This window comes from Drosophila nasuta, chromosome 3 (assembly GCF_023558535.2).
Source record: "Drosophila nasuta strain 15112-1781.00 chromosome 3, ASM2355853v1, whole genome shotgun sequence".
Classification (NCBI taxonomy): domain Eukaryota; kingdom Metazoa; phylum Arthropoda; class Insecta; order Diptera; family Drosophilidae; genus Drosophila; species Drosophila nasuta.
This window is the reverse complement of record NC_083457.1, coordinates 3,274,236-3,282,428: the sequence shown is the minus strand read 5'-3', so window position 1 is coordinate 3,282,428 and position 8,193 is coordinate 3,274,236. Positions and strand designations below refer to the sequence as shown.

General features: G+C 32.6%; 5 protein-coding genes across 5 annotated transcripts; 1 reads left to right on the top strand and 4 right to left on the bottom strand.

Moving 5' to 3' along the window:
* The first annotated feature begins 117 nt into the window (after window positions 1-117).
* Window positions 118-810, top strand: LOC132790264 (snaclec alboaggregin-D subunit beta). Its single transcript, XM_060798748.1, has 3 exons — window positions 118-215; window positions 276-384; window positions 441-810. The coding sequence occupies exons 1-3, from the start codon at window positions 129-131 to the stop codon at window positions 704-706; spliced, it is 462 nt and encodes a 153-aa protein (XP_060654731.1). The 5' UTR covers window positions 118-128; the 3' UTR covers window positions 707-810.
* Window positions 811-1,102: 292 nt separating this feature from the next.
* On the bottom strand, window positions 1,103-1,792 carry LOC132790263 (lectin BRA-3-like). The gene is made up of 2 exons (XM_060798747.1): window positions 1,622-1,792; window positions 1,103-1,558 (listed from the first exon to the last, which is right to left on the bottom strand). The coding sequence occupies exons 1-2, from the start codon at window positions 1,772-1,774 to the stop codon at window positions 1,205-1,207; spliced, it is 507 nt and encodes a 168-aa protein (XP_060654730.1). The 5' UTR covers window positions 1,775-1,792; the 3' UTR covers window positions 1,103-1,204.
* A 1,227-nt stretch (window positions 1,793-3,019) lies between these two features.
* Window positions 3,020-3,744, bottom strand: LOC132791026 (uncharacterized). The gene is made up of 2 exons (XM_060799802.1): window positions 3,523-3,744; window positions 3,020-3,468 (listed from the first exon to the last, which is right to left on the bottom strand). The coding sequence occupies exons 1-2, from the start codon at window positions 3,727-3,729 to the stop codon at window positions 3,136-3,138; spliced, it is 540 nt and encodes a 179-aa protein (XP_060655785.1). The 5' UTR covers window positions 3,730-3,744; the 3' UTR covers window positions 3,020-3,135.
* A 1,254-nt stretch (window positions 3,745-4,998) lies between these two features.
* LOC132791254 (lectin BRA-3-like) lies at window positions 4,999-5,652 on the bottom strand. Its single transcript, XM_060800098.1, has 2 exons — window positions 5,500-5,652; window positions 4,999-5,445 (listed from the first exon to the last, which is right to left on the bottom strand). Exons 1-2 carry the CDS (start codon window positions 5,650-5,652, stop codon window positions 5,092-5,094), a joined length of 507 nt encoding a protein of 168 aa, XP_060656081.1. The 3' UTR covers window positions 4,999-5,091.
* A 912-nt stretch (window positions 5,653-6,564) lies between these two features.
* On the bottom strand, window positions 6,565-7,225 carry LOC132791249 (snaclec bothroinsularin subunit beta-like). Its single transcript, XM_060800093.1, has 2 exons — window positions 7,043-7,225; window positions 6,565-6,988 (listed from the first exon to the last, which is right to left on the bottom strand). Exons 1-2 carry the CDS (start codon window positions 7,223-7,225, stop codon window positions 6,656-6,658), a joined length of 516 nt encoding a protein of 171 aa, XP_060656076.1. The 3' UTR covers window positions 6,565-6,655.
* Window positions 7,226-8,193: the final 968 nt, after the last annotated feature.

The following is an 8,193-nucleotide window of genomic DNA, read 5'->3' as shown; positions in this document are numbered from 1 at the left end:
ATTCTTATCTATACGCTCTCAACTAATTGCTTTTTTAAATGACTCTTGATGCGATTTTTATCATCCTCATATAAATAGCGACTAAATGGGAAAGAAAGATTTAATTACCTAGCTACTTTCCAGCCAAAATGTTGCTTCGTCTGTTCCTGATTCTCGGACTACTTCAGTTGAGCTATTGTCAGAAACCGAAATATATCACAGTAACTTATACAAAGGTGAGTTATTATATCTCGTAATTAAGACTTAACTTTGGAAATAACTCATTTTATTCCCAGGTTAATTGGTTCAGGGCGCAACTTATTTGCAATCGCTCCAACATGACTTTAGCTTCGGTTCCCAATATTCAGAGTCATTACAAAGTGATAAGCAGCATAAGTGAGATTGGTATGAAAATATTTTAGATTTATCAAGTCGCTTATTAATAAGCTCTTTTTTTTTAGCTTATTTATTGGGCCGAGAAAAATTCTGGTTAGGCGGAAATAACCTTGGTGATCTAAGTACATGGAATTGGCCAGGTGCAGGATTACCTTTTGGCTACAAGAAATGGGCAGAGAATGAACCCACATCCGCTTTGACTGGAGAAGAAGCGTGCCTCGTTATGGCTGAGGATAATGACTGGTACAGCGAAGACTGCTACAATAAATACTTTTTTGTATGCGAATCAAAGTGCGACTCTAATGCAGCTGTGGAACCTATATTTATTTAATTGACATCAAATAATATAAATTACTTTAAAATGATTTCGAAATATCTAAGAAATCTTACAAATTTGAAGTAATGGAAAATATTAAAGTGAACCTAAAGCCTTAATATTTTTTTTCTTTAATTTTACTACAACAAACCCTTTCGCAGCAATTACTTACAAATCTAAAATATTAAAATTAAATTTCTGACTTTTAATATATTTTTTTGTGTTTCTAATTACTTCATAACCTATATAAATTTATGAACCATCAACAATAATTTAAAAATATGAGAACGCATTTTGTTGTTGTCAAACTTAATCGATTGCCTAAATATGTTTGTGAAATCTCAAGTTTTCAATTTCAAAAGCCGTATAACTTTCTTAGAGTACACACTCATAAAATAAAACAATCATGCATTTAACTTCTGATTGCAAATGTGTTTTAATATGATATAGTTGTAATATTTTAGTATTCCGTCATCAAAATAATTAGCAATTGATAAGTATTACTCCATTTGACTAACATGTTGCGGTAGTAACTTCTTTGCATATGAAATAACGTTCATCCCGACAATATTGATGGTGCCAATAGCCAGTTGCAACATTATAGCCAATGCAAAATGGATGGTCTGTAGGTGGGTTTTCAAGGAACTCATTATAGGTAATGCGTTGTCCAGTAGATTGCCAAACATAATGACCCCACGATCCTAGATTTGTCCCTGAGGTCCAAAGTGAGTTGTCGGAATAGAAACTCAAATCAAGGCCACTGCTCAACAAAATTTCTTTTATGCTTTCTTGAATGGTATCGGTTGGAATATCCAGCAGAGTGTAACCAGCTGATCTGCAAATGAGCTCAGCCTGAAACCAGCTCACCTAAATAAATATTTGGTTAACGTAAATCCATTATAAGCATTTGGAAGTCACTATCAAACTTACTTTGTCAAATAGAGAGAATCCATAGGAACTTGAATTGTAATTAAAGAAGGTTAGAGCGATATTCAGAGGTGGTTCCTCATCCTGAAGCTCTTCATCCTCAGCCCAGGACACAGTGCAGAGCAAAAAGAGAATAGTTAACCCTAAGTACTTCATTTTGTGAAGAATACAATGAGTTCCATTGCTTTTTATATAGTTGTCGCAAATTAAAGGTAATTTCCAAGGGCATTAATCAATGTCATTTGAAGAAATGATAAGTATTTTGACAATATTATCAAAACAAAAAAGTTACACTGAATATAATTAATGTTATTTAATAAATGGGCATTTTTTCCGTTTCCATTCATTAGCATGTAAGAAAGCTACAGTCGAGTGTGCTCGTAATAGTATATGTTAGTTAGTACTACATTCAACCACATTCACTGTCAGTCAAATCATATAAGACCTCTAGTAAGTCGGCGTTTTTGCCCATACAAAAGTATTTCTTTAATAACTTCAACAATTTTTATCTTATCGCAACCAGGAATCACAGACTATAGTTATTATTGTATATACCAAAATTCGCGACTTTAGCCTTAAAATTACGCTTGTTATTAGATTTTTGTCGTGTCGTCGAAAAAAAATTATATGTCTCTCTCTCTTATTGTGTTTCTTCATACGGACAGACAGACAGACGGACATGGCTACATCGTCTCGGCAGTTGACGCTGATTAAGAAAATATATATTCTTTATAGGGTCGGAGATGCCTGTTACATACATTTCCTGTCGGCACAAAGTTATAATACCCTTTTACCCTATGGGTAGCGGATATAAAAATGGTATTTTACTTTAATTCTGACCTCAAGAATTTCAGAATTGTGTAATAAATTGTTTTCTCCTATCTGTGTTAACGAAATACGGGTATGTTTTTTTATATTGGCACGACTTTAGATAGTTATTTAAGGTGTTTTTAGAAGTTACTTAAGAAATAATTTAATAAGCCTAAAAACGACTGTGTCAAGTCATTTAGTACTCTATGGTATATTTTCAACGTAGTAGTAAATCGATATACCAAATATTGTCTTTGTAAAGGGTATCCCATAGTCGATCACAATCGAATGTAGCTCTCTTAATTGTTTCGACTCGTAGGGCTGAAGTTAGACGTGGCAAAATACTTGAACACACTTGATCAATGTGCAACAATAACAACTATTGACGAGAAAATTATAGCTCTATCCCTTACAGTCAACGAGACAAGGCTATGTCGTCCCGATATATATATATATATTACATATGATCAAAAATATATATACTTTATGGGGTAGGATATGCCTGCTTCTACCTGTTACACACATTTCCTGTAGGCATAAAGTTACAATACAATAAAATTGACAATTACAATTCAAATTTTCAAATGATAGTTATGCTTCAAATTTATATGTTAGCTTTTATTATATTTGCAATCAGAAAATTATTTTTTTATACGTAAACTAAAAATATCATATATGGATTCATATATCAAATATGAATTCATATTTTAGGCACACTCGCAAATGAAGTAACGTTTGGCAGTGCAAAGTTCGGCGGTCCAACGACCGTTGAGTGTATTATAAGCCATGCAAAGTTCCTCAGCATAAACATTCTGATCCTGGAAATTGCGATATGTGAAAGGTCTTCCGGTTGAATACCAGCTCCACACGGCACGATTAGCCAAATTGGATCCTGAAGTCCAGACTGGCTCGTTCATTTGATACTGAAGACCAGATTTAATAACAGTGTTATACAGCAGTCTCTGCTTGGTTAAACTTCCAATGGAGACTAAGGTGAAGTCTCTCGCAGCACAGGCTGCGGTGGCCTCAAACCAATTGAGCTGAGAAAAATAATGAGTTATTATTAAGGACCTCTTATTCGACTTAAGGGTTACCTTTCTAGTGATTGATAGTACAAAGGGATCTTCAACGTAGAAAAACGCTATTGGCCATGGCTGTGAATGATCGATGACTTCAGTGCCGGGAATCTCGTCTTCATCGTCAATCTCATCTTCATCAACCTCATCTAATGGGTCCTCAGGATCGTCTGCCAATGCGACAGCCCAGAGCAAACAAAGTAGACCGAAAACTATTAATTTCATTTTGTAAGAATTGTAAGGAGAAAGCTCACCTTTTATACCATAATCCAAAGCTACAACTTTTGCTAATCGACTGATCCATCCATCACTGTCATTCAATTCGGTTTACATTTAACTAATTATTATTTTTGATTATTATTTTCTTAACTCAACATTTTTGTACCCGCTACTTATAGGTTAAAAGTGTATTATTACTTTGTGCCTGCAAAAAATGTACGTAACAGTCACAAGAAGGCATTCCTTATACTATAAAGTATGTATATTCTTGATCAGCGTCAACAGCCGACGCGATCTAGCCATGTCCTGTTCGTATGAACACCGAGATCTCAGAGACTATAAGAGTAATGAGAGAAGAGTATGTAATGTTTGGATGTAGATCAAGTTTATTTCTAAGTCTTGACATTCCCACTTCCTCCTCGGAAATCGATAAGAATCGATTTTTGATACAGACAATAATATCTATAGTTTTTATAGTTCAAAAAAATTGGTTGCGCTCAGATGAAAATTGTAGAAGTTATTCAAGAAATACATTTGTATGGGCAAAAACGCCTATATTTATCACTCTATGTTATATTTTGAATGTAGTTCTATATCAATATACCAAACATAACATTTGGAATATTTTTAGTACTTTTGCGGTATACTAATTTAGTATATTTTACAATTAATACCGCACATTCAAAATGAGTAGCGTGTGTCTCACAGTCGAGCTCACTAGAATGTAGGTTTCTTACTTGTTTATGCTCTTCCTTGTGCTACTCATAGGTTTGAAGGTTTTGCTCCAAAAGTCAATAACTTCTAACAAAACGATAAGCTTATAGCTGTTACAAACTTTTGATTTTATCATTTTCTTTCCTTTCATTTTGTTAGACGCAATTTGAAAAATTAAAACTAATTGCAAAAGGAGCTTTCTTTAAAGTTTATCGTAATAATGGAGACTGGAAATATAAGAAGAATAGTTAACTAAAAATATTGTCAACTATACAAAAGCATCATTCCATTGTAGGAACGGGGCTCCGCAATTGATTTTCAAATACAGTTTAGATTTCATTAGCCCGATTGATAGGTCATATTCAAAAAATAAAATATATATTCATACATTTCATAGGTATTTTATCAAGTTCACGCATATAATAAATAATATAAATGTTGTTTTTGCATTTAAAAACAGTATTAAGCATTATATAATTTTGTAACTTTGAGTTAATGTGATCTCAAAATATAAAGATTAGGATTAAATTAATCATATGGTACTCGTATTAAAACAAAATATTTTACTTCTGATTGCAAACGTGAAGTTTTAATATGATATATAATATTCCGTCATCAAAATTACTATGAATTGATAAGTGTTACTCCATTTGACTAACATGTTGCGGTAGTAACTTCTTTGCATATGAAATAACGTTCATCCCGACAATATTGATGGTGCCAATAACCAGTTGCGACATTATAGCCAATGCAAAATGGATGGTCAGTAGGTGGGTTTTCAAGGAACTCATTATAGGTAATGCGTTGTCCAGTAGATTGCCAAACATAATGACCCCACGATCCTAGATTTGTCCCTGAGGTCCAAAGTGAGTTGTCGGAATAGAAACTCAAATCAAGGCCACTGTTCAGCAAAATATCTTTTATGGTATCTTGAATGGTATCGGTTGGAATATCCAGCAGAGTGTAACCAGCTGATCTGCAAATGAGCTCAGCCTGAAACCAGCTCACCTAAATAAATAATTATATACATTATAAGCATTTGGAGGTTACTTTCAAGCTTACTTTATGGTATAGAGAGAATCCATAGGAACTTGAATTGTAATTAAAGATGGTTAGAGCGATAGTCAGAGGTGCTTCCTCATCCTGAAGTTCTTCATCCTCAGCCCAGGACACAGTGCAGAGCAGAAAGAGAATAGTTAACCCTAAGTACTTCATTTTGTGAAGAATATATTGAGTGCATTAGGCTTTTATATAGTTGTCGCTAATTCTCAGGTACATTTATCAATGTCATTTGAAGATTTAGAAAGTATTGCTAATGCCCAACTAAAATTTTATCATCAATCATGTAACCTAAATATATATGGTCCTCATGCATTTTACATTTGGAGGAACACTTTCAGTGGAAAATTTTATGTTTCTATATACCTTTTAAGTGTTTGAACGTATTTTGTGTAGTTTCTTACAAAAGAGAAAATAAATTGTATTTCGAAGAAAAAAATAAAAAATAAAAATATTATATTTTCTCTGTTCAAATAGGCATAAGTTTTAAAAAAACACTTTAAATTAATCATTATGTTTGAAGAAAAAAATAAATATGACACCATAAGTCTAAGATGTAGTAGAGTGATTTTTTATTAAAAACCAAAAAGAAAATTGCATTCGAGTTTTCAGTATCCATTTTCAATAAAAGCAATACAGTGCGGATTATGGTTAAAATAAACCAATTTTAATTAACAAAAAAAGGACCAAAGGATGTATCTGCTATATTTATAAACTATTACGTTCAAAATATTACAGATTGTCAACCAAAACAACTAAAGTCCTACTGTATAAAGAATTATTGATACGCTTTCTATTCGTTTTTTTTTTAATTAAAGGAGGCAAGACGTGGCAAAAATCTAAATCAAACTTGATCTGGTCGCCGTCAACATTTTTTTAGCTCTGTCCTAGTCTTTGAGATCGGGGTGTTAATCAACATTATACATATATATTTTTTGGAGTTGGATATGCCTTATGCTTGTTATATACTACAATTATTTTTGTATATTTGTTGTTTTTATACATTGTAGCGAGTATATTTTAGTTGTTTTTAATTTTTATAAATTTAGAAAAAGGAAAATTTTCAACTTTATTTGCAATCAGAAAGTTTTATTATATTTTTCGATACCAACACCAAATGAATATATTATATATTATATGTATTATTTTCAAAACATTATTATAAACATTCGCAAATGAAATAACGTTTGGAGCTGCAAAATTCAGGTGTCCAACGACCATTGATCGCATTATAAGCCATGCAACGATAATCACTTTCCACATATTGATTTTGGAAATTGCGATATGTGAAGGGTTTTCCGGTTGAATACCAACTCCAGACGGCACCGTTTGCCAGATTCGAGCCCGAAGTCCAAACTGGTTCGTTCATTTGATTCTGGATACCCGATCCAGCGATAGTTCTGTACAATGTTTGTTGTTTGGTTAAAGTTTCAATCGAGACCAAAGTGAACTCTCTAGCAGCACATGCTGCGGTGGCCTCAAACCAATTGAGCTGAAATTAGCAGGAAATTAGTATGAGTTTATTTTATTTATAACTAATTCTCACCTTTTTAGTGATTGACAATACATAAGGCGATTTAAGATAGAGAAAGGGGTTTGATATCGACAATGGATCTGAATCATTGCTGGCACCAAAAATATCAAACTCTTCGTCCACGTATTCAAATGGCTCAAGAGCCCAGGCCACCGCACTAAGCAAATAAAGTACACCAAGAGCTATGAACTTCATTTTGTGAGGACTTGAATGAGCCGAAATCTCTTTTATACTATTAGAGGTAATATTGAAAATTAAGGTAATTGCATGGGACATTCATCAATGTCACATGATAAGCTGGTAATTAAATAGATTAGGGACTAATAAGTAAGTAACATAACATTCTAAAGATTCAAAGTTAAAATTATGTAACTCACCTTTATTTCAAATTTCTTAATACCTTATATAAATAATAATTTTAGATACCGTTTTGATCGTAGAAATTTAAACAAAATCACTTTATTATCGCTATCATAAACTAAGCTACAGCTCGGGATATATCTTGTTTTGTGACTGGCATCGTTTGAAAATATTGCGTTTTAATACCAGAAAGCCATAGTGTGCTAAAGAAATTTAAAACTTAAGGAGAATGAGGCATTTCTAACCAAATGAAGAATATGTGTTCTTTATTTTTATCCATGCCTGAATCAATCAACGCCTTTGAGTAGTGATGAAGTTATATAATTTTAAGGACACTTGTTATTTTTACTCGCAGATCAAAATCATTTTCGAAATTATTCAAACGAATTTTTTTGAAAATTCGATAAATTTAAAAAATTAAGAATAAAATACATAAAACGTAACTTATCAGGCTCAATGCCAAATTTTATTATTAACTCTGTTATTTAGCATTCAAAGTTTCTTTTCGACGATGCAATGATACTAAGTTATGAAATTGATAAATTTTCCTGTTCTACATAATTCTACCCCAACTACATATCTCACAATTCATGATAATTATACACTCTACCCATAGCGGGTATTTGCCTCCGCAAATCGACAAAAAATCGATTAACAAGTGTAAGTTTAAAGCTGGAGTCGCATTTTGATACATACAATAATAACTATAGTCATTTCGATTCCTTGAAATTTGGTTGACATCAAATAAAAAACGTAGAAGGTATTTAAGAAATTCTTTTGTATGGGAAAAACGCCTTCTTAAT

Excerpts from the sequence above, each read along its gene's own strand:
- LOC132790264 (XM_060798748.1), top strand. The coding sequence starts at position 129 with ATGTTGCTTCGTCTGTTCCTGATTCTCGGACTACTTCAGTTGAGCTAT. Across the intron at positions 216-275 it reads TCACAGTAACTTATACAAAG|GTTAATTGGTTCAGGGCGCA; the intron begins GTGAGTTATTAT and ends TTTTATTCCCAG. Across the intron at positions 385-440 it reads AAGCAGCATAAGTGAGATTG|CTTATTTATTGGGCCGAGAA; the intron begins GTATGAAAATAT and ends CTTTTTTTTTAG.
- LOC132791254 (XM_060800098.1), bottom strand. The coding sequence starts at position 5,652 with ATGAAGTACTTAGGGTTAACTATTCTCTTTCTGCTCTGCACTGTGTCC. Across the intron at positions 5,446-5,499 it reads GATTCTCTCTATACCATAAA|GTGAGCTGGTTTCAGGCTGA; the intron begins GTAAGCTTGAAA and ends TTATTTATTTAG.
- LOC132790263 (XM_060798747.1), bottom strand. The coding sequence starts at position 1,774 with ATGAAGTACTTAGGGTTAACTATTCTCTTTTTGCTCTGCACTGTGTCC. Across the intron at positions 1,559-1,621 it reads GATTCTCTCTATTTGACAAA|GTGAGCTGGTTTCAGGCTGA; the intron begins GTAAGTTTGATA and ends ATATTTATTTAG.
- LOC132791026 (XM_060799802.1), bottom strand. The coding sequence starts at position 3,729 with ATGAAATTAATAGTTTTCGGTCTACTTTGTTTGCTCTGGGCTGTCGCA. Across the intron at positions 3,469-3,522 it reads TACTATCAATCACTAGAAAG|CTCAATTGGTTTGAGGCCAC; the intron begins GTAACCCTTAAG and ends TATTTTTCTCAG.
- LOC132791249 (XM_060800093.1), bottom strand. The coding sequence starts at position 7,225 with ATGAAGTTCATAGCTCTTGGTGTACTTTATTTGCTTAGTGCGGTGGCC. Across the intron at positions 6,989-7,042 it reads TATTGTCAATCACTAAAAAG|CTCAATTGGTTTGAGGCCAC; the intron begins GTGAGAATTAGT and ends TGCTAATTTCAG.